This window comes from Chanodichthys erythropterus, chromosome 6 (assembly GCF_024489055.1).
Source record: "Chanodichthys erythropterus isolate Z2021 chromosome 6, ASM2448905v1, whole genome shotgun sequence".
Taxonomy (NCBI): domain Eukaryota; kingdom Metazoa; phylum Chordata; class Actinopteri; order Cypriniformes; family Xenocyprididae; genus Chanodichthys; species Chanodichthys erythropterus.
In genome coordinates this window covers 28,993,173-29,019,165 of record NC_090226.1, presented here as the reverse complement: position 1 = coordinate 29,019,165, position 25,993 = coordinate 28,993,173, and the positions used below count along the sequence as shown (strand labels likewise).

General features: G+C 37.5%; 1 protein-coding gene across 9 annotated transcripts; it reads left to right on the top strand.

The window, feature by feature from the left end:
* Nucleotides 1-472: 472 nt before the first annotated feature.
* ushbp1 (Usher syndrome 1C binding protein 1) lies at nt 473-25,993 on the top strand. Of its 9 annotated transcripts, none has more exons than XM_067388568.1 (14): nt 473-652; nt 5,442-5,560; nt 5,628-5,791; nt 8,379-8,542; nt 8,632-8,841; nt 9,169-9,389; nt 14,070-14,210; nt 14,438-14,505; nt 14,607-14,718; nt 17,459-17,687; nt 19,249-19,407; nt 20,241-20,338; nt 20,445-20,567; nt 22,836-25,993. In XM_067388568.1, exons 1-14 carry the CDS (start codon nt 644-646, stop codon nt 22,999-23,001), a joined length of 1,983 nt encoding a protein of 660 aa, XP_067244669.1. In that variant the 5' UTR covers nt 473-643; the 3' UTR covers nt 23,002-25,993. The 9 variants fall into 9 exon arrangements, with proteins under 9 accessions (XP_067244669.1, XP_067244670.1, XP_067244668.1 ...); XM_067388569.1 differs by having other exon boundaries at nt 5,439-5,560; nt 5,643-5,791; XM_067388567.1 differs by having other exon boundaries at nt 5,439-5,560.

Here is a 25,993-nt window from a genome sequence, read left to right as displayed (position 1 = left end):
TTTTATTAACTAACATTAACAAAGATTAAATACAGTCTCAAATATAGCAACAAATGTATTGCTTGTGATTAGTTCATGTTATCAACTAATGTTAACTAATGAAACTTATTGTAAATTGTTACCATTTTTTTATATAAAGAAAATCTTTATTTTTACAGCTTCAGATTCACTATTTGAATAATAATCCCTGTGAGGGTTTATCCTGAAAAATTGTTTCAACTTACAGGTTTTCCAAAGGAAATAATTTTGCATATTTTAGTCTTCTATTTTCCTTAAGAAAACTAGAGAATCATTGAAAAACTGAAGTGATCATTAAAAAGAAAGGATTTCTAAATACTTTATTTATAAACAATAAGATTGATCAGATAATTTTCTATAGAGACAAAGAGTCAAAAATAATCCGAACAGGAAAAGATCTAAAAAGACAGTGGGTGGAGACGACAATCAAGACATGTTCAGCAGAGAGCAGGTTTTTAGCCCAGTAAAGTAGAGAAGAAGAGTGTTTGATCAGGATGTGCTGAAGCTCACAGCGCTGCCTTCACATGCTCAATGAGAAACTCAGCAGCACACTTTAAATCACTCTTTAAAAGTGCTTTCATTCAGGACATTACCTAAGGACAGGACCTGAACCAAGATCAGACAAATGACAGAGGTGAGTTTATGGGATGGTGATGTGATTTACTCAATCTGATCCAATTTTGGTTTTTAAATACATGTATTGCAACTCTGTAAAGTATAAATCAGTATTTTTTTTAATAATGATCATATTGCATATTTTTAGCATATATCAAGGGGTTTAAATCATGTCATTTATAATAATAGTACTACAAGGGAATAGTCATTAGCTTCAAACCAAACTCAATGATACATCTACAGCAAGCAAGGTCCTGAAACCATATAGTTAACTCATATTTATATCTGAATACTGAGAACAACAGTTTGAGAGTTTCGTTTTTTTACATTAAACACAATAACTCAGCAGCAGGAAGTGCAGTTTCAGGATGTGCCTGTTTCCTCCTGTTCCTCCCCTCAGAACAAAAGGGTGCAGAAAACAACAACACCCATATTGTTTTAACAACAGATATTTTGTTCAATATTAAACACATTATTTGGTTTATTTCTGGCTGTCAAATATTAGTGCAACTTTCACAGTGAATGTTTTGAACTACTCATGAGTATGAGGTAACGCAGCTCTGTTTATCATATTAGATACATTTGAGAGTGTTGAAAATGTTGTTATAACGTTACTCTGTGCGTTCGCTCGCCGGCTGCTGTGAGACACTTGTTTGAGACACACTGCAGTAAGATAGATCGATTTTAGAATATCATATTAAATGCTGGATGGCTTGTGTTGATAAAAGGCTTGCAATTAATTTTAAAACGTATTGTATGATGGAGAAAATGCTGTATTACTGTTACTAAAAAATAAAGCTGTATCTCATTATACTATGTTAGATACTTTTTCTGAGGCATAATAAAAAATGGTACTCGCAAAAAATCAAGAAAATTAGATTTAAACAATAAGACTAAACGTGTTGAGCTATATAACAATAATTTACTCCTATGATACAATAATCACTTTTAAAGGGGACATATAGGGCTATAGGGGCTATAATCGGGTCCCCGGTGCATCTACCAACCCAAAAAACATGAAAAGGGACAACCCAGTAATTTTGTTTTGGCAAGCCTTTCTCTGCAAGCATATGAAAAAACAAGCCGCTCAGATTTCGCTCCCCTTGTGACGTTGAAAGGGGATCTTATTATAATATTACCGCCCCTTAATCTGCAAGTTTTCACCCACGGCGGCGCCACCATTTTGTTTTCGCAAGCAAAAACTGTACTATGGCCATGGCAAAAGTTTGAGCAAAGCATTCTGTTCATTCATTGGCTGCACAGATGAGCACAGAACACTAGTATTTAGAATGTCATTAAAATCGGCCATAACTTTCCCACTCTTAACACTACAAAGTTCACCTATCAAAATAAACCACATAACATCTAGAATGAAAGTGTACTAATGCAAATTTCCCGCCAGTCCTGTATAAACTGTGGCAAGCAAAGATTTTGTTTTTCCAATACAACGTTATCGTGATAAGGCGGAGCACAAGAGAACAACAGAGCTATGTTCTAATTGTGTTTATTAGAGGTTGAATTCAAATCAAAAACTGCCAAACTGCCCATAATACTTCTGAATAGTATGTCTACTTCATAAAATGTATGAAAATATTTAAGGCGCCCTTAAATGATAAAGTAGGGGAGAGTGGGGTAAGATGAGCCAGTGGGTAAGTTGACCCACTCCCTATATCTTGGCAACCGTACCATTTTATCGTCATGTGATCATATATTTTAGAACCACACATAATTTCTGCCAGACTGTGAAAAGGAGAAGCACATGGGAGGAGTGGAAGTCGCTTATTTATTTTAAAAACTAGCAATAGCTGTTTCATCAAAGCAATTTTGTCCAGGTCTAAAACTATTTATGATGCATATTGGTGATTTATCTATGTATAAACCATGCAAGTAATTTAGCTAAACATTATTCTGAATTGGTAAGCTAGCTAGTTTTTCCTAAAATGGCAGCTATGGGGCAAAGTGAGCCAAATGCTGTGGGGTAAATTGAGCCAGCATTTTAACTTACCCCACCATAAGGCACTGGATTTAAGTTAAATCTGAAGTATAAACTAGTGTCATTTCAATGTAATATTACGCAACTGGGTTAGTTTATCTTTATTTTCAAGTTTATTTGATAGGAACAGTGTACAAGCACACCAAATCCTTCTCTGATACGAACCAGAGGATGTTTAATCATACATATCTTTCTACCTGTAATCTCTAATGGCCTAACATGGTCGACATTGCAGAAAAACTACCATGTCAAAAACCTTTTGACTAAAATGTTTAGTTTCAGTGACATTTATTCATTCTTATTTAGTTTTTATTTAATTTTACTCAACAAACTCTCTGTTTAGTGTGTTTATGGGAGGATTACATCTTTGATGTTCCACATATTGTTTCAGAAATGCAAACAATTAAAGATATTGAAATTTCAACTTCATTTGGTTGGTTTTATGTTGTTTAATTTAGCTTTAAAAAAAAAAAATCTGTAAAATATTTTTACAAAGAATACTTGTAAAAGGAAATTTGATTATTAAATTAGTTTTTAAAATAGGTACATTATCTTTAAAATTTCACATGGGTTTGATTCAGATTCAATTAGATGGTCCGTTTACACCCACCTACTGACTTGGCTCAACTTACCCCTAACCTGGGGTAAATTGAGCCAGAGGAACACTTTTTTATAAGAAGCTATATTTTTAGATCCCTTTGTCATAGATGTATTCTGATCATTTAAAATGATAGGAAACATCCTGAAATTACTTTAAATACTTTCATTGTGCTTCTGCCTCATTTTCCCTTATCTTGAGGACCACATAAGTAAAAAATGGCTCAAGCTTTCCTGTAGCTCAGTGGTTAGAGCATGGCACTAGCAATGCCAAGGTCATGGGTTCGATCCCAAGGATTGCACATACTCAGATACAAATGTATAGTATAATGCAATGTAAGTCGCTTTGGATAAAAGCGTCTGCCAAATGCGTAAATGTAAATGTAAATGTAATCTTACCCCACTTTCCCCTAATGGATCTTGGATGTCATCTAGTAAAAAAGTTTGGTACTGCGCCCAAAAAAAAATCTTACTGAAAGCTAATTTTTTAAATATATCAACCTAAAATTTGGAATGTTGACATTTTTGGCTTTGATTTTCTTTATTTTTTTTTATTTCACTTTCCTAATTAATTTCACTTCTACAATAATCCGACAAATGTCTTCTTTATAACAAGACCAACAAGGTCTATATTCCAAAGCATTCTTGAATTACAACCATTTATGTTTGGATAGTGCACTTTTCATGTCTATGCGAAAAAGGGGGCTAACAGTTAATTAAAACTGTTTTTCTCAGAATTCCGTTCCTGAAAATCAGAGCGATCAGTCGACTTCAGATAACCATAACTTTTGTTACAGACAAGCTCTGAAAGAAGTAACAGATTTGGAAAAGGCTCCAATCCAGCTTTCGTATGCTATTAAAACCTGTGATAGGTAAAATTTCACCATGCGATGGGTTTTCGCAGATCACATCACAAATATTAAACTATTCACAGCATTTGGTTGCAATCATAAGCGTAGCCTGGTGTGTATGGCTCTGTTTGGCAAACAGGTATGCTATGTATAGTGGGGCATCCATATTTGTCTGGCTATCACCAGACCAAGCTCAATTTAAAATTGAACATTGGTCTGGGGAGTATGCTATGTATTTTCTACTGCACAAGAGGTGTGATCAACGAGCATTATTCACGGGATTGGATAGTCCTTCAACCAATCAGATCAACGAACCAATCAGAGCAACGCGAAAAACCAGACAGGTTTAGTTTGTATTGGTTTGTAGCATTGATCAGCGGTTTGCAGAAGCAGCAATGGCACCGAGCGATTTTTGCAGGTTGTGCAAAAAAAAACATGAAAGTGAGTGGTATTTACACCCGCTCGAGCGATTTGTTTGCTAAACTAAAGAAGTCATTCAGCATCGTCGAGAGGTTAAAAGGAATTGGATTGACGGTCGTGCGAGAGACGGGTAGACGTCATTGTGTTATACTCGCCAATAGCGAGCAAGGTGGATAAGCCAGTCTGTGATTGGTTCCCGCAAAAGTGTAACAGAAGCAGTAGAAATGAATGTATGGGTTTCCAGACTGAGTTCAAATCGCCGGCAGATCAGGCTGGGTTTACCCAGTCTACATCCATATGGGTTTTGCTAAAAATATTAACATGATGGCACATGCTATTCGATGAGTTGAATCAACTCCACAGCAACTACATAGATTTATCCACTAACCATTCAGAAACGTCCAGATGCATTCTAAATGTTGTCTGTCCATCAGTGTCCAACTCCGGTTTGAACAATGTAAGGCTGAACACCGTTACTGACAATCCTCATTTTGGCTGCGTGAGATTCTCCAGCTTTGTTGTTGTTGAGTAACCGAAGTGTGAGCTGTTAAAGCTCCGCCCTCTTCTGGAAAGCGGGCCAGGAGCAGCAGCTCATTTGCATTTAAAGGGACAAACACAAAAACGCCGTATTGTTGGTCAAATTTGACAAGCAATATTAAATGATCTGTGGGGTATTTTGAGCTGAAACTTCACAGACACATTCTGGGGACACCAGAGACTTATCTTGTAAAAGGAGCAGTATGGGTCCCCTTTAAATGTCATTGAATTTACTTCTGAGAAAGCTCTAGCATTGTTTGTTTGCAGATGCTACTAGGATTCTATTGGATGAAATACTTACTTTGGACTACTGGATAGTTTCATCCTGCCTAACCCAACCTAGCTCAATTCTGATCTGAAGTAAAGACTGGTTTTGCACATTATTTCACCTAAGTGACACATTCCAGCAGAGATCGGACAGTCTGGTGTCAGCGGACTCTGAACTGGCGCAGTGTGAGACGGAGGTGAGCACTTTACTGCAGATCATTTCTGAGCTCAACAGGAAGATGGACTCCCTACAAATACCACGGTAATACCTGTCTCAAACAATTGCAAACTATGTTTTTTTGTTCTAACAAGTACACTATGTGAAAAAGTCTGTGTTCTCACAGAGAGTTGAAAGCGTCTGAGGGTCAAGCGCGGGTCAGTGGGTGCGTCCCGCAGCAGGGCTTGAGATCTCCGGCCTGCAGCCTCACGGCGGTGGACGCTGGCATGGCATCTGTGGAGCCCAAGACCAAGAATGTCTGCAGGGACTCAGAAGGCACGTTCTGTTTATACAATGCCTCGTCATCAATCACAGTAAATGCTGTGTCAGAACGGACAGCCTGCTATTTACTGCACTATTGGTCCTGCCAGACTTTTGTTTCCAAATGCAAAACTACTTATTAAACTTTAATTTTAAAGTTTCCGCATGCAAGTATGTCTTTCTAAATCAAGACTCCTGAGAATTTGTATGATTTTTTTTAGTTGGGAGGAAAAATAAAAATCAAAAACTTAAAGTAAAAAAACTGAGTTGTTCATAATCAACTAAAAAGTTATTATTACAGTTAATATTAATAATAATACATACATACATACTTTTGTTGTTTTATAATATTTCAATGAAATAATTTTAATAAAATAATTTTCATGAAGAATTCTAGGAATTCATTCTTTTTTTTGTAAGAATGAATATGGATAAATTTGGGAGAAAAACTAATACTAATAGGAATGAATATAATGGAATGCAAACATCTAAAAGTGTATTATTATGATTAATAATAATAATTAATAATAAAACTTATTAATCATAATTGTCAAACTTCATTCAGTATAATTTGCTACATTTTTCCTCACAACTTCATCCAAATTAATTCTTACAAAAAAACTCAAAAAGAAATCAAAAGAACATAACACTAAAAATAAAAAACGTTTTGAATTTTATTCGTAATGTTATTGTATTATTCGGCCTATTATTAATATAATAATAAAAATTATATTATTTATAATAATAATTTTATTATTTTAATAATAAAATAATAATAATCAAAAACATTTAGAAATTTGACTAATAACAACAATGAGTATTATTAATGAGAATATTAATGTTATTAATAATAATAAATGTCAACATTATTAGTGGTTTTGCCACGCTTTCTTTATATATATACTGTATATATATATAGACAGTGCCCTCCACAATTATTAGCACCCTTATGATTATGAGCAAAAGCAGCTGTGAAAATAAATCTGCATTGTTTATCCTTTTGATCTTTCATTAAAAAATTCGTGAAATTATAACCTTTCATTGAAGGAAAAGAATTGAAAGTGGGCGGGGGGAAAGTTGAATCACATTATAAAATAAATGTTTTTCTCCAAAATACGGCACCCTTTTATTCAAAATTATTGGCACCCTTTTATTCAAAACGTTTTGCAACCTCCTTTTGGCAAGATAACAGCTCTGAGTCTTCACCTATAATGTCTGATGGGTTTGGAGAACACCTGAGGAGAGATCAGAGACCATTCCTTCATGCAGAATCTCTCCAGATCCTTCAGATTCCAGCTCCATTTTGGTGCTTCTTCTTTTCAGTTCACTCAACTCATTTTCTTTAGGGTTCAGGTCAGGGGACTGGGATGGCCATGGCAGAAGCTTCATTTTGTGTTCAGTGACCCATTTTTGTGTTGGATTTGATGTTTGTTTTGGATCATTGTCCTGATGGAAGATCCAACCACAGCCCATTATTGGATTTCTATCAGAAGTGGTCAGGTTTTGATTTTTTATCTGTTGGTATTTGATAGAATCCATGATACAATGAATCTGAACAAGATGTCCAGGACCTCCAGCAGAAAAATAGGCCCACAACATTAAAGATCCAGCAGTATATTTAACCGTGGGCATGGGGTACTTTTTATCCATATGTACGCCAAACTCATCTGGTGGGTTTGCTGCCAAAAAGCTCTTTTTTTTTAATATAGTTTCATCTGACCATAGAAGCTGGTCCCGTTTGAAGTTCCAGTCTTGTCTGACAACTGAATACTGGAGATTGTTTCTGGATGAGAGCAGAGGATTTTTCTTGAAACCCTCCCAAACAACTTATGGGGATGTAGGTGCTGTTTGATCATTTTTTAGGCTTTCTGAGACTCAAGACTCAACTAATCTCTGCAATTCTCCAACTGTGATCCTTGGAGAGTCTCAAACGTTCCTCCTCACTTGGAATTAGGATGATTTAGACACATGTCCTCTTCCAGGCAGATTTGTAACATCTTTAGTTAATTGGAACTTCTTAATTATTGCCCTGATAGTGGAAATGGGGATTTTCAATGTTTTAGGTATTTTCTTACAGCCATTTTCTATTTTGTGAAGCTCAACAATGTTTTGCTGCACATCAGAACTATGTTCTTTGGTTTTACTCATTGTGATGAATGATTAAGGAAATTTGACATTTGTGTTTCCTCATGTTTATTCTCCTGTGGAACAAGAAGTCATGGCTGGACAATTTCATGCTCCTAGTCACCCTGGTGTGCTAAAAAAATGTAAATATGAATGGGAATATACTTCAGAGATATTTTATTCATAAGAATTTCTAGGGGTGCCAATAATTGTGGCCAACATGTATTGGAGAAAAAAATGTATTTCATAATATGAGTTTCCCCCCACTTTCAACAGTTTCCCTTCAATGAAAGGTTAAATTTTGTGATTTTTTTGAATGAAACACCCACCTTTGCTCATATTTACTAAGGGTGCCAATAATTGTGGAGGACACTGAGTCTTTGTATTTGATTTATTAACTGTAATGTGGATATAGCAAAAACTTGGAAATTTAAATAAAAAGAAAAATACAAAAAACTAAATTACAGTTTTCCCGCAGGGGGCAGCAGTGAGCTTTGGATCGAGCTGCAGAAGGTTCTCTCTGCTATTGAGACCTCTAGCGGTCAGGGGAGGAAGATGCTCAGGCTGCAAACTCAGAATGCTGAGACAATCCAGGCCAAGCATCTCTCTGCAGCCCGGGAGAGCTGGGTTCAGGCCACACAGGTGCTCATCTAGCCTCCCACTGTAGGATACTGTATGTACTGTACTGCATCTGAACATCTTCCAGCTCTGATGTCTGTAATCTGCCCCAGGTGCTGGAGGAGATGGAGAGCGATTTGGGGATCTCATACCCCTCTGCTCTGCCCCCTGATGAGAGACGTCAGTATCAGCGGGATGTTCTCTCACTGTACAAACACAATCAAGACCTCAACACCTCCTTGAAGAGCCGTCAGGAAGAGCTTATAGATGCTGAAGGAGTGTTGATGGATCTTGAGGACGAGAAAAAGTGGTTACAGGAAAAGGTGGATTGGGATATTCCTAAATCAATCACTAAAAGAGCAATTTTTATATTTTAGAGTAATACCATTAATAGACATATAGTGAATATATTAAAAATATATGATTTCATATACAGTTGTATTAAAATAACTTTCAATATTGAAAGTTCATATGCAACTGAAACATTATTTTAAATATTGTATAGCAGTAGCACACCTCAAAGTAATATTATAATTACTAATAAGTTAAAAAGTCTTCAACTAGGTAATTTGATGAAATAATGTTCATTACGCATTCAGTCGTTTAATTATATTTTTCTAACTTGTGTTGCTGAACTCGTCTTTTGGCAGTTAGTGGACCTGAAGAGGAAGTGGCTGTATGGAGTGAGTCGTTCTCCTCCTGTAAGTCCATCATCGTCCTCTAGTCGAACTTCGAGTCCTTGCTTTTCCTCTCCTCCATATCTTGGATCCCCTCTACTGTCCCGTAAACTACCTGGCTCCAGGCCGGACTCCCCTTCATCTCCCTACACCGTTGACTCTGTGCTTCAGGCTGAGATCGAAAAGCTGCAGAGGTGAGAGATTAACAGCTTTATTCATTTATGCTGACCTGTTGATTTCATTCCCTCCTCTCTCTGGTCATTAGACTAATAAATCTCAAAAAATATAATACAAAATATATAAGAATGCAAAACGGCATTTTGGATGTTTGTAAACTAATTGGTGAGGTGTTCTCAATTCAATAAATTCAACAAAAGTTTGTTTCGGTCCTCACAGACAATTTTTCATAATAAATTAAAAAATATACACAATAAACAAAAAAGGTGTAGGCTGAAGCCTTTGCTTAATATGCCTACCCTTTGTATAAAGTGGTGTGAAAAAGTGTTTGCCCCCTTCCTGATTTTTTGCATGTTTGTCACACTTTAATGTTTCAGATCATCAAACAAATTTAAATATTAATCAAAGATAACACAAGTAAACACAATATGTGGTTTTTAAATGATGGTTTTTATTATGAAGGGGAAACAAAATCCAAACCCACATGGCCCTGTGTGAAAAAGTGCCAGTGTGAAAAAATACTCTGTGGACTGACGAGACAAAAGTTGACCTTTTTGGAAGGTGTGTGTCCCATTACGTCTGGCGTAAAAGTAGCATTTCAACATTTCAGTAAAATATGGTGGTGGTAGTGTGATGGTCTGGGGCTGTTTTGCTGCTTCAGGACCTGGAAGACTTGCTGTGATAAATGGAACAATGAATTCTTCTGTCTACCAAAATATCCTGAAGGACAATGTCCGGCCATCTGTTTGTGACCTCAAGCTGAAGCGAACTTGGGTTCTGCAGTAGGACAATGATCCAAAACACACCAGCAAGTCCACCTCTGAATGGCTGAAGAAAAACAAAATGAAGACTTTGGAGTGGCCTAGTCAAAGTCCTGACCTCAATCCTATTGAGATGCTGTGGCAGGACCTTAAAAAGGCGGTTTACGCTCAAAAACCCTCCAATGTGGCTGAATTACAACAATTCTGCAAAGATGAGTGGGCCAGACTCATTGCAAGTTATCGCAAACGCTTGATTGCAGTTGTTGCTGCTAAGGGTGGCCCAACCAGTTATTAAGTCTAGGGTGCAAGCACTTCTTCACACAGGGCCATGTGGGTTTGGATTTTGTTTTCCCTTCATAATAAAAACCTTCATTTAAAAACTACATATTGTGTTTACTTGTGTTATCTTTGATTAATATTTAATTTTTTTGATGATCTGAAACATTAAAGTGTGACAAACATGCAAAAAAATAACAAATCAGTGAGGGGGCAAACACTTATTCACACCACTGTATTTATCTAAGTGCTCTTTGATTCATATAAAAAACAAAACAAAACAACGGATAGACTTTTCCCAAAATGTACATACATAACAACAAAGGTACACATTCCATACATTAATACAACAGTTTATTATACACGTGTATTACATACACATATTGAGTTATGTAATTATTTATCACCTTATTTTTAAACATTTTCAAACAACTACACATTTTTAATCCTTTGTCACAATCAATCCTTTGTCCTTTATTTTTATTGTAGTTCTTGTCCTTATTTTTTAAACATTCCCCTTAATTTATACTGATTTTCTCTTATGTTGAACAGCCTCTACAATTTGGAAGTAAATTATTATATACTTTATACTTTATCTGTACAGTGTAAAACTCAACTAAATCAACAAATTTTTAAGCATGTAATTTAATAAATAATATATTTGTTGGTTCGTAATAGTCAACTCGTTTTACAATCTTTATTGCTGTCTTTTGTAAGGTATATATTGGATTTATGTTAGTTTTATATGTAGGACCTCCACACAGTAAGTAATGTATAGAACTATGAGCGAACAATACAATATATATATGAGTTTTCATTCAAAATATGTTTTGTTCTATTTAATATTGCAATAGATTGACATTTTTGTTTTTACATTATTAATATGTGGTTTCCAGCATAATTTAACTCTTTCTATTTCCTCATTATTATTCATAATTTTAGCTTTAGCTTTACATAATTTCAGCGTTTACTTTGCCGATTACTACATATTATGAACTTTGTTTTACTTAAATTCAATAAAAGTCTATTATCATCAAACCACTTTTTTAAAACTATCAATTCAATTTCCACTGTATTCAGAAGCTGTTCCAAATTTTTCCCCAAACAACATAAATTTGTATCATCAGCAAACGGAACAATTTTAATACATTAGACACTTTACAAATATCATTTATATACAGTACAAACAATTTGGGGCCTAGCACCGAACCTTCTGGAACACCACAAGTGACTTTCATTAGATCAGATTTAACATAATATGTTAATATTATGCTCTTATACCATATCTCTCCAGTTTCATCATTAATAAGCCGTGATCAATAGTGTCAAAAGCTTTGTTTGAAACTAGGAACACCCCAACAGTATATTTATTATTATCCATTGCGGTGGAAATCTCTTCTACAAGTTTCACCACTGCCATTGAGGTTGACCTCTTTGCTCTAAAGCCATACTGATGTTTACTCAATAAATTGTGTTTTTCCATAAAATTATCAAGCTTGTGAACAAATAATTTCTATAAATTTTTTGAAAACTGGGAAAGCAGAGAAATTGGTCTGTAATTGGAAAAAAGATGTCTATCTCATTTAAAAAAATTTTTGGATAGTCTACTTTTGCAGTACTCTTTTTAAAGAGATAGTTCACCAAAAAATGAAAATTTCATGTTTATCTGCTTACCCCCAGCACATCCAAGATGTAGGTGTCTTTGTTTCTTCAGTAGAACACAAATGATGATTTTTAACTGCAACCGCTGCCGTCTGTCAGTGATATAATGCAAGTCAGCGGGAACTTGGACTATAAGAGTTAATAAAACACGACAGACAAGTCCAAATTAAACCCTGCGGCTCGTGATGACACATTGATGTCTTAAGACACGAAACGATCGGTTTGTGTGAGAAACCGAACAGTATTTATATCATTTTTTACCTCTAATACACCACTATGTCCAACTGCCTTCAGCACTCGATTCGTGAGGTCTGATCGGCAGTGATGTCTCGCTCTCATTTCTGGGTGAACTATCCCTTTAATTATAATGTTATTTACTTTCCATGTTGCTTGAGTATTACTCATATCTCGCCAATAGTTTATGATAATAGTCCTTTTTACTAAATCTTATAACACTTATTCATTTGTTTTGATATATTTTTTTAAAAAAATTTTCAGCTTGTTTTGTTCTAATTATTATAAATGTCCTATATAATGCATTTTTCTTTTTATATGCCTTTTCTATCCCCTTAGTCCATGGCTTGTCATAATTTTTGCACTTAGAAAATTGTAAAGAAGAGGCTATGCGGTTGCTAGTGTGTTCTGGATTTCTGCAAAAACCATTACTAAGGTGTTCTAAGTGATTTTAGCATGTTGCTGTGTGGTTGCTAGGCTGTCCTGGATGGTTGCTAGGGTAATTTCTCACAGTCACAAGTCAAAAGGATCCACCCCAAGTCTTTATGTTGTTCTGGTCGCTACACAGGGATTGATTCCCACCTTTATTGTTAGACTATGGGATTTGTTTGCCTTTTTTATTGTCTGCCCAGCTAAAATCTTAAACAACATAAAAAAAAGTTCAAACAGCTACTATAACCCTCAAAATGAATCTTTACAAAGTGTTCGTCATGCAGCATGTCTAATTGCGTAAGTACAGTGTTTATTTTGATGTTTAAATTGATGTTTGAGGCTAATGCTACACTGTTGGAGTGATTTATAAAGAATGAAGATGTGTTTATGAATTATACAGACTGCAAGTGTTTAAAAAATGAAAATAGCGACGGCTCTTGTCTCCATGAATACAGTAATAAACGATGGTAACTTTAACCACATTTAACAGTACATTAGCAACATGCTAACGAAACATTTAGAAAGACAATTTACAAATATCACTAAAAATATCATGTTATCAAGAATCATGTCAGTTATTATTGCTCCATCTGCCATTTTTTGCTATTGTTCTTGCTTGCTTACCTAGTCTGATGATTCAGCTGTGCACAGATCCAGACGTTGTGCCCTTGTCTAATGACTTTCATCCAGACGTTAATACTGGCTGCCCCTGTGTAATGCCTCAATCATGGGCTGGCATATGCAAATATTGGGGTCATACATATTAATGATCCCGACTGCTACATAACAGTCGGTGTTATGTTGAGATTCGCCTGTTCTTCGGAGGTCTTTTAAACAAATGAGATTTATATAAGAAGGAGGAAGCAATGGAGTTTGAGACTCACTGTATGTCATTTCCATGTACTGAACTTTTGGTAATTAAACATGCCAAGGTAAATTCAATTTTTGAATCTAGGGCACCTTTAATTTAAAAAAAAAATCTAAACAATTTGCACACCTCTTCTCAACAAGATAAATCATTTGAGATTCCATTCATATTTTCACCATAAATATGTATTTAATGTGATGAAATGGAAGTAGACACATGCATTGTGATGTGCATCCGAGTGAAACGGATTATAGAAAAAAACGTGAATGTGAGCTTCCAGTCAATTGAATGAATGTAATTATGACATTTTAATTAAAAATTACAAGGTAACATACATGGATGCATTTTTTCTTGCCACATAACAGCTTAATACTTAGAGTTAAGGTGTTGGTAAAATAGCGAGGCACTAATTATTGGATAATGTTCGAAATGCTGGAACTGACAGGTGTGTTTTGTTTGAGCAGGTGTCTGGAGCGACTGAAAGCTCGGAATGAGCGTCTGAATGCCGCACTGGTCAGGAGGAAAGGAGAATCAGAGCAGCTGAGCATGAGTCTTAGCCGACAGGAGGCAGACAGCTCGGCTCTACACATGGCTCTGGCATACTGGTGTGCTGCTGTCTTCACCTCTGTCTCACACTGCAGGAGCCTAAAATTGCCACTGATCCAGGATCAGGGCTTAGTCACTTTTACATATTACAATTGCTTCTAAAACTGATCCTGAAACTGTTTCCTTGACTCTTTTTAATATCGTAAACCTTGACCTTTGGCCCCTAAGATTGGCATGGGGAGTGTGTGTAAGGGTGGTATGCTGATAATGGCTCTTTGATTGACAGTGAGGAGTGTGAGGAGGCATACAGTGACCTACTATCCCTGTGCGAAGCCAGAAAACAACAGAACGCAGGTGCTTCACACTCTTTGAGTTACAGCGCATGTGACACATAAACACATTAATATACAACCACACACAGACACACATACAAATAGTGTTTTTTTCCCTTACAGAAAACATGTGCACACCCCTGCCTGACCTTTCAAAGTTAACAGAGGAGAACTCGGGCAAAGGCGAGTCATCCTCCAGTCCACCAGAGGGCACTGCTGAGACTAGACCAAACAGGTTGTTGCATCATTTACAATCTCGTAAAGGAACAACATGTACGATTTTTGGATTAAAATATCCGAAAACCACAAGAACAGTTATATAGTTTGTTGACTTGTGTACTTGCATTATGCCAAATGTTTCAAATAATGTTTAAATCCAGAAAAATAAGCAATTTTAACCAGGACAAGGACCGTGTCCGTGCGTCGCCTATCAATCAAACCCGAGTTACCCTCAGTTTCCGGTTTTATTTTGTAGAAACCATGGAAACACTAAAGATGCTTTAATATATTATGTGTTTTATTAGACAAGGGAACAACTGTTTGGATACATTCATTGACAGAAATCTAATCATGTTATATAGCTCAACACCGTCTTATTGTTTAAATCTCGTTTTCTTGATCTACTGTGAGTATCATGTTTTACCATGCCTAATTTTGATCTAGCTTACTGCAGTGTGCAACAAATGTCTCATAATAGCGGCCAAGTGAACGCTCAGAGTAGCATTATAACAACTTTTAACACACAGATGTATCTAATATGATAAACAGCGCTGTGTTACCCCACATACGCGTGACTGGAAGAAGCGGAAACACTCGTCTGAGGCATAATAAAAGTTCCACTGCTCTCGAGGCGTGTGTCATGCTCCAGCAGCCTTGTTCTGTCCCAACGGCTTTTAGTTAATGTTAATGATGCATAAAAATGAGAAAATGAGATCCAGGCAGTCCAGCAATGATTATGTCAGAGGTCAAATTTGAATAAGGAATAACAAATTTATTATTTAAAAATTATAGAGAGAAACAAATTAATTAATAGTTAATAATAACATCCAGAGTATTGTATCTAACAGATGAAGATAAAGATCAGAATATAGAGAAAGAAGGAACAAAATGAAGAGATTTGCAGAATGAAATGAGAGGTAGAAGAAGCAGAAGCAGCCAGAAGTAGAAGACGCTGAAGAGATGCGAGAAGCAAAAAGAGCAAAGGAAAAGCAAAGGAAAGCTAAACTATCAAAGACCCAGTACTTTTTATACCATAAGCATAGGAAAACTTACATCCCACTCAAACTTATGTTTTGGTCTAATAAGAAAAGGTCAAACAGATTTATCCATTATGTCATAGTTGGGGTAACGGCTAGGTCAGGTTGACTGGTCAAATGTCAAAGATAGATGAAAATAGATACAAAAGGGGTTGTTTTGACACCCTTAAGGGAATTTTGCAGATCTTTCATCATCACATGTCTGAAGAAATGGAAACAGACATATTTGATATAAAGGTACAAGATCAAATGAATTCAAACTAATTCCGAAAACATCATCGCTTCTGCAGTACTTGGCAGGCGTCCAGTATCTACCCACAAACGTGTCACAATGAAACACTTTGAAGAACAATTGAATTTAACAAGCATACATACTCTTAAATATAAAATAAGAATAAGCATATAAGGTACACTAAAGAGTAAATACTTGAAAATAATATGATGAGAATTAATATATGGAGAAGGGGTACATGAATATATGAAATCAAAAGTAATATTAATAAACCATAAGCCATAACTTATTAACATAAAATGTGAATAAAATGAATGAATATGAATATTGACCATTTTGGATCCACCAGTTAATAAATTTCGTTTTGTAATTTGACCACACCTTTAGACACGGCCTCAACTAGTGCATTAGATGTATATTCGAGGTTATGCGATGATACACTGTCAGAAAAGATGTGCAAAATGTGTACCGTTTAGGGGTACAACAGCTTGTCACTTGGGAACTATGCTTAATAGGACAACTTTGTACCTTATCAACTCCTAAAAGATGCATTTCAGTACCTTAGAGTAGTGATATATATACACTTAAGTTAGGAACTTAGGGGTAAGTAAGGTACAGAGATTCTGTTGAGCACCTAAAGGTACAAGTTTGGAACATTTCTGACTGTGTGTGTTGCACTTGCACGTTCTTGATGTCCACAAGACTAGAGTGTCCCATTTGACATTTTAGCTTTCAGAAAGGTGCTGTATTTTGTCACCCAAGTATGGACTCAGATGTGGATCTTAAAAGCATAGGGTGGCATTTGGGACAAGGCTTTAGTCAGACAGAGACATCCAAGCCTGCATCTCAGTTCGCTTACTATCTGTCCCATGTAGTATGCAAGATTAAGATTAGTGCATTCAAAATAATAGGTTGTATCCCATTTCCATACTTCTGCCATAAATTAAAAATAAGTACTATGCAGTATATAGGAAAGTACATACTTATGAGTTGGAATAGTACATGAGTATTGTGACACTCATGTCCTAACATGTCATGAAATTTAACTTTGATATGACTGGCCTTTGCCACATTATGTAATTTTTTTGTGTGTGTATGTAAACTTTAGAATCTAACTAAGTTCTTTTTTTTTTTTTTTTTTTTTACACAACTTTAAGCTTATTTTAAAAATTAAACAAAGTCAAAATGTAAACCATTTTTATCCCTCTGTTTCTATTGTGTAGTACATTGATAAATATCTTGGTAATCTATTTGTGCACCTTTGGCATACTATTTTCAATAATGGAAATCTGTGTGCAGATTGAATCTGAGTGCAAGTATCTCACCAAAGCTCTAGTCTAATTTTCAGTCCTAATTAGATTAATTACAATGGCTTAAAATGCAATTACCTTCCCAAACCAATTCAATCAATCCATTTATTTTGGTCTGATAATGAAACAGACGTCATCTTAGATCTTAAAAAGCTTCTCTTTTTCTGTGTACTCCAGCTTGTCGGAGCAGGAGTTTAAGGGCAAGGCTGGTGTAATTCTCCAGAGGATCGCCAGGCTAAAGCAGGACAGGGCCGCTATGTGTATCCCGCAGCGGGGCAAATCAGGAGAGGGAAAGATCAGTCCCGACACTGGCACGCTTGCAGGGGTCAGAGGTCGCACCAGTTCATTTTCCAAAAACACCAAAGAGGAGAAAGCGGCTCTATTATATGAGTTGGTGACAGTCAGGGTGGGCAATTTTGAAAAGTTCACCCCTACTTTCTATATTCAGAACAAGTTTTCTACTTAGTACACTGCTCAAAAAAATTAAAGGAACACTTTGAAAACACATCAGATCTCAATAGGGAAAAATATCATGTCATCTATACTGATATGGACTGGGTAATGTGTTAGGAACAAAAGGATACCATACTGTTTGATGGAAATGAAAATTATCAACCTACAGAGGACTGAATTCAAAGACACCCTGAAAATCAAAGTAAAAAAAATGATGCAGCAGGCTACTCCATTTTGCTGAAATGTCATTGTAGCAACTCAAAATGGTACTGAGTAGTTTGTATGCCCTGACAATGTCGGGGCATGCTCCTAATGAGATGACGGATGGTGTCCTGGGGTATTTCCTCCTAGATCTGGACCAGGGCATCACTGAGCTCCTGGACAGTCTGAGGTGCAACATGGTGGTGTCGGATGGACTGAAACATAATGTCCCAGAGGTGTCCTATTGGATTTAGGTCAGGCGAGCATGGGGGCCATTCAATGGCATCAATTCCTTCATCCTCCAGGAACTGCCTGCATAATCTCTCCACAAGAGGCCGGGCATTGTTATGCACCAGGAGGAACCCAGGACCCACTGCACCAGCGTAGGGTCTGACAATGGGTCCAATGATATCATCCTGATACGTAATGACAGTCAGGTTGCCATTGTCTAGCCTGTAGAGGTCTGTGCATCCCTCCATGGATATGCCTCCCCCGATCATCACTGACCAAGCTGGTCATGCTGAACAATGTTACAGGCAGCATAATGTTCTCCATGGCCTCTCCAGGCCCTTTCACGACTGTCACGTGCTCAGGGTGAACCTGCTCTCATCTGTGAAAAGCACAGGGCACCAGTGGTGGACCTACCAATTCTGGTGTTCAATAGCAAATGCCAATTGAGCTCTATGGTGCCGGGCAGTGAGCACATGGCCCTCTAGAGGACATTGGGCCCTCAGGCCACCCTCATAAAGTCTGTTTCTGATTGTTTGGTCAAAGGCATTCACACCAGTGGCCTCCTGGAGGTCATTTTTGTAGGGCTTTGGCAGTGCTCATCCTGTTCCTCATTGCACAAAGGAGCACATACCGGTCCTGCTGATGGGTAAAGGACCTTCTACTCCCCTGTCCAGCTCTCCTAGAGTAACTGCCTGTCTCCTGGAATCTCCTCCATACTCTTGATACTGTGTTGGGAGACACAGCAAACCTTCTGGCAATGGTACGTATTGATGTGCCGTCCTGGAGGAGTTGGACTGCCTGTGCAACCTCTGTAGGGTCCAGGTATCATCTCATGCTACCAGTAGTGACACTGACCATCTAGTGCAACTGTTGTTAATTTCATTAACACCAAAGCAGCTGAAACTGATTAACAACCCCCTCTGCTACTTAACTGAGCAAATCAATATCCCAGGAGTTTAACTGACTTAATGCTATTCTCTGATTAAAAAGTGTTCCTTTAATTTTTTTTGAGCAGTGTATATACAGTATGTTATGAATGTGATGCAATGCAGTTTCTCATAACTTGATTTAATTTTACACAGGAGGAGATGTCAGAGATGCGTGGAAATCTCCGGCTCCTGGAAAAAGAGCGGCGGTGTTTGGACCTGGTGCTGATGGTCCAGAGTGCCCAAGATTCTGCTGGTGCTCTGATCCTGGACAGTCTGCGAGATGAGCTGGGCGAGAGGAGAGCCACCCAGCAGGTGCTTTGAAATGTGTGACCTCATATGAGTAATAATCCGAATGACCTAAAAACGTATTAGCCTGTACAATGTGATATCTTCACCCCTGATTGTTTAGGACAGGGGTTTCCAATTCAACTCCTGGAGGGCCACTTTCTTGCAGGGTTTAGCTTCAACACTCCTGCCTGGAAGTTTCTAGTGATCCTGAAGACCTCGATTAGCTTGTCCAGGTGTGTTTAATTAGAGCTAGAGCTAAATTCTGCTGGAAGGTGGCCCCCTCTGGTTCATGTTTGCATGGTCTCAAAATGCCATATTTTTTGGGTGATACCAGCTTATGTTTAAAGAAGAGACTGGAAGAGTTTGGTTTGTGTTGTTAAGAAGACGCCGAGAAGATGCTGTTTTCAGTGCTGCAAATCCACTTTGTATGCCCTTTAAAAGGATGAGGGTTCACACTAGAATTTATATGGAAAAAGCTATGCCAATGTTCACATCAATGTGTATCAAGTGCTTAGGAAACCACTGGAGCTGCAATTCAGATATGGTAATAGGCGTAATAATTAGACTCTTTAAGAAATGAGGTGATGCTGCAATGTATATTATGAGAAAAAGTGACCTTGGATGCATGTAATTTTGACCTCGGATGCATGTAAACCTACTGTAGGAGACAAAATTAGGGGCACATAATAGGGGCACTTTAACACTTCAGCCCCTCTGCCCAGTGGTTTTGATGTTACAGTTGGTCTTTCAATTAGGAATCTGTAGAGTTAATTTGTCAATAGAAGGTTAGTCCAGCTGATCAAGGTGAATTTGTATGAACTGGTTCACTAACTGCCACTTCATGGCATTGGTTGTAGAGAATTGCTGAAAATATGGCAAAAATAGAAGCTGGAGAGGGAATTCCCGGTCCTCGCAATCACTCTATCCTAAGAGAACTACAAGCAGCATTGCAAAGGTGGGAAAAAAACATCATAACACATACAAATTCATACAGTTCATGAAAAGAACAAGAACAAGAAGACATAATACTTAACCTGTGGATGCGGTGCTTCCTGTTGCAGGGAGCAATCACTGAGGAAGCGAGTGGCGGCTTTACGTGAGTCACTGGACTCAGCGCTCACAGACAGCACCACGCAGAGGACGATCAACAGAGAGGAGATTGCACGTCTCTCCCGCTACTACAAGTAACCCAAAACCAAATGAATTTTACATCACAACACTATCATAAGCATAATAACTAGAGTATCTGCAGTCACATGATTGTCATAGTAACAACAAGAAGGTCTAATATACCTAGAATACCTAGAGCAGAGGTGTCCAACCCTGTTCCTGGAGAGCTGCCTTCCTGCAGAGTTCAGCTACAACCCCTATCAAACACACCTGAACCAGCTATCAAGGTGTTCAGGGTTACTTGAGCAGGGTTGGAACTGAAGTCTCTCTCCAGGAGGTGACTTTGAGAAAACTATCTTTTAAATCTATCTGACAGTCCTAAAACCTTCACTAACATTCTGACTAGTGATGCACCGATACCGATACCAGTATCCGATACTGCGCTTGAGTACTTGTGGTCGTACTCATTAAAATGCCAACAACCGATACCACGTAGTATGTATAGTACAGTGCGTGTGACAAAGAAACACCGACAACAGAGCAAACTAAGAGCAGAATGGATATATCAGAGAAGGTTGTCTATGAAGTAAATATGTTGCATTAATAGAATGCTAAAGAAATTAAATATTTACGCCCATATAGCTGCTGTGGACCTGATCGGTCTCCGTGATTTTGCCAAGTAAGACATGTTCCTGGATCAACATCTTTGTTGATCCTGGAACAACATTTCAATCAACCAATCAGATTTGAGGGACAAGTTTACCCTTTATGTCAAGTTTAGGCTTGCAACCAGGGTTAGGTGCTTCTACATCAGTGTTATTCACCCATCTTTCCCCTCTGATTTTAGGGATAAGTTATGGGTAGGATTAGGTTTAGGGGTAGGAATAGGGTTAAGACTAAATTTTCAGACTGAAATGTTGTTCCAGGATCAACAAAATATGTTGACCCAGGAACATGTCTTACTTGGCAAAATCACGGTGACCGTACAGGATCACACAATGTACAACAAGAAGGTCTAATATACCTAGAGAGCAGAGGTGTCCAACCCTATTCCTGGAGAGCTGCATTCCTGCAGAGCTTGTTGATTGCATCCCTTTTTCACAGACATCGCTGAAAAATTTTGTAGTTTGGTTGGATATGGCAATAGCAAAGAAGGTAAAGCGAGGCTAACGTTAACCGACGGGCAAAGAGAGAAAGAGACAGAGAGAGCGCACTTCTGTTGCATGCTCTTGATTCCTGATCATTCACTCAGCACATTAAAACTTAATTGTATATGCAAACAGGAAATTGAACTGCTACGTGATTTACACTATTACGTGTGCACTAGCATACCTGTTAGCTTACCAGACTCCCATGCCAGTTGATGCTGGTTTGAATACCGCTCAGAGTAGTGTGAGTAGGTGTAGTTGTTTGTGTCAATTTAGCATTAAAGTATTAGTTCATTTTAAAATGAAAATTATCCCAAACTTTACTCACCCTCAAGCCTTCCTAGGTGTATATGACTTTCTTCTTTCTGATGAACACAATTGGAGTTTTAATAAATATCCTGATGCATCCAAGCTTTATAATGGCAGTGAACGGGACCAATTAGTATAAAGCTCAAGAAAGTGCATCCATCCATTACAAACGTACGTACTTCGGCTTCGGGGGGTTAATAAAGGTCTTCTGAAGTGAAACATTAGTTAAGTTTTTTCCGTAATTTAAATACGGAAGGCGTAGGACATAGTGTAAGCGTTTTGAACTGCGAAAGGCATTACACTTTCTTCGTAAGTTGAATATGGAAGGCAGTCTGGTGGAAGCTAGATATTTTGTCCCCTTGGAATTATAAGGTTCTGTCTATTTTGAGATATTGAGCTTCAAAGTTTTTGCATTCCATTGAACTTTGTAGATAGAACCCTTTTGTTTTCTAAATAAAAAGTCCCAAAATGTACACAACATAAAAAAAATCACATAATGTAAATAAATTGTCACAGAATACGTGAATAACTCAATTTTGACAAAAATGTCAGATAGAACCTTATAATTCCAAGGGGACAATACTGTATAACTTGTTAAATATGGATATTTTTCTTACACAAATGCATCGCTTCGATTCAGAAGGCTTTTATTAATGTGAAGTACATTTATGGTGGATGGATGCACTTTCTTGAGCTACAAACTCGTTGGTCCCGTTCACTGCCATTATAAAGCTTGGACGCATCAAGATATTTATTAATATAACTCTGATTGTGTTCATCAGAAAGAAGAAATTCATAGCTTGAGGTTGAGTAAAGCTTGGATACGGATTTGCACATGGATTCGAATGCTAGGATCAATCACAAACATTTTTTTTTTTTCAACAGTAAAGTCTTAAGCACTTACAGAAGTTCTCGAAAGAAGCACCAGGAGCAGCTGTGGCAACTGGAGAAGCAAATCGCAGTCATGAACGAACGTCACGCTACCAAGGAAGCTGAGCTAAGTGCCACACTGGAAGCTATGGAGTGGAGGAAAGAGGAGACCATACTCTGAAAGACTCTACAGCACAGTTCTTTGCATCATTTTACTGACGAAGGCTAATGCTAAGTGGAATTTGAGTAAGACTTTGGGTAATGATTGTCTTAGACTTAGATTGTCTTCAGTTCCTATTGACTGTGGAGTACCTCAGGGCTCCATTTTGGGCCCTATTCTGTTTTCATTATTTTTGTTGCCTTTAGGCCTTATTTTCAAAAAACACAGAATGTCTTATCATCTTTATGCTGATGATATTCAGATTTACCTACCTATTAGATCTGGAGGATCAACTTCTCAGTCTTCTTTGCTACCATGTCTTGAGGAGGTGAAGAGCTGGCTAGAGCAAAACTGCCTACAGCTCAATGAGAATAAATCTGAAGTAATCATTTTTGGGTCAAATAAGTTTGACTGTGACATAAATGATGTGTTAGGTTCATGGACAACAAATGTGCAGCCCCACATAAGAAATTTGGGTGTAATTTTTGACTCTGCTTTAACGTTTGATCGTCAAATTAAAAGTGTGGTGAAAAGTTGCTTCTTTCAGTTGAGGACTATTGCAAAAATGAAATCCTTTCTGTCTGCTGCTGACCTTGAGATAGTGATACATGCATTTATCTCCTCCCGTTTGGATTACTGTAATGCACTTTATTTGGGAGTAAGTCAAACTCTTATTTCAAAATTGCAATTGGTCCAGAATGCAGCTGCGAGACTCCTTACTAATACAAAGAAAAGGGAGCATATTACTCCAGTTTTGGAAAAGCTGCATTGGCTTCCAGTTAAATATCGGATTCAGTACAAGATGTTACTGTACGTTTTTAAAGCTGTCCATGAGTTGGCCCCAGAATATATTTCGGACCTGATTCATATGAACTCTGGTAGATCTCAAAGATCATTTAATTGCTTACTGCTCTCAGTCCCGAAAACACGTCCCAAAGGGGATCGTGCATTTTTGGTTGCCGGCCCAAGACTCTGGAATACCCTTCCACCTGACATCAGATCTGCACCCTCAGTTGATGTTTTTAAATCTCGCGTGAAAACGTACCTGTTTTCTATGGCTTTTAACTGCTGACTTTTGGATGAGGTATATTGTTTTTTTTTTTGTTTTTTTTTGTTTTGTTTTGTTGCTGTACAGTCTTTTGGTCTACTTTGTAGTGAAAAGGGCTCTATAAATAAAGTAGACTTGAGACTTGAGACTTAGAAATACTGAGCATATAATCCACAGTACTCCAAAGAAATAAATCTGCTGCTAAAATTGTTGCCAAGGATGTGCACTTTAAAGGTTATTCTTTTGCTTAGATATTATGTATAATTTGGTAAAACGTAAAGCCTTGCACATTTTATTGGTGCATGATGAGTATGCAGATTTTTAAAAAACTTTTTATCACTTAATAAGATCCACCACAAAAATGCAATTTTATTATGCACAAAAAAAGCTTTACTTGCATTTTTATAACACTATGCTGTAAGTGTGTCCCATCAGGTAATCAAAAGTTCTACACACACTTGCGGTCTTCACACCCACTTGAACTAAAATGGGAAATACGTCATGTAAGTAGTCAAGTGCAAAGACAAGTGTGGGTATTGGGACAGGCCATCTTTATAGGCCACTGATATAACGAAGTTCTCTATCATCATGTGACAATATCATTAAAAAAATATTTGTATTATTCAGTATTATTCATTTCTTTAGGTGTACGACTATATGTCTATAAAAAAATTGCAAGTGCATTTTTTTTATATAATTTTGACAGTTTAAAAACTTCTGTGAACTGGTAGTTTTCTGTATAAAAGCAGACAACAACTCCAACAATAGGTGTATGCACATTAGAAAAACACTATGTCAGCTTTGTTCATCTTACAATTCACAAATGCACTGACAGAGATTGCTATGCAAATGCTGTAACTCTGACTCCCTCTCGTCTGAGACCTTTCCCTCTTTACGATCAAAGCAGCTGCATAATCATTTTCATTTAAAAGCATTTTTCTTTGTGAGTCTCAGAAAAACAGAGATCACAGAAAATAGGTCAGTGTATGCCAGAAGTGGAGTGCCTTTCCCAGAGCGGATCACTCTTCCTGTGAAGATTCGGCCTCACGATCGCTCTCACAGTAGAAACAGGGGGAAGGGAGGGACACACAATAGAGAGAGAGGTCAGAGGAGCCTGACTCGCACGTTTGTCTTCTCTTTTCACTGATCCTCGTCTTTCAGTGCTGCCTGGGCCAGCTGACTGCAGCTGTGGCAAAGGTTGAGAGTCACACCCCTGGGGTTAAAGGATTTGCTCTCTGTTGTAGGAGCTGGTGAATAAAGGGGGTCATGGGGTCACGTTAAATGCAGACTCTGTCCTGAACACGCCTGCTGGGGAAGATCCGAGTTTTAGTGATCATTTGGATAAAGATAATCATTTTGTCTCTGATAGCTCTGTGCTGGATATACTGCTCACTTCAGATCTTAAGTGATGTGACGTACTGAATGATGAGATAATCATTCTTGTTTCTTCACGATTTGTGGTGATCAAAGACATTTTTCACCTAGGTGGTGATAAAATGTGTGTTGGAAAAAAACCCTTGACCTGAGGTATGTACAGACCAGAATTTCGTTGAGACTTTGGGATCAGTAAGAACCAACCTAGAACACCCTAACAACCATCTAGAAGACCAGAGACTCCAAGAAACAGACCCAGACCAAAACTAGAACCCAACATTACTTGCGTCCCATTCTGTCTTGGAACGCAAGCACAAAAAGCTGCCTACAGGACAGCATGCGAGTACTGAATTGAGTTTTCTTACTGAACTCCATGTTAAAATGCGGGTAACACTTTATTTCCATGGTCCACTTTAGACATTCTTCTAACTACAAGTAACTTTGCAACTACACGTCAACCAACTCTCATTAAAGTATTAGTAGACTGTAGTAGGCTGTTAGGGTTTGGGTTAGTAGAATACATTTATGTACTTGCAAAGATATTTATAGTCAGTAGAATGTCTGTTAGGGAGCATCAAAATAAAGTGTTAA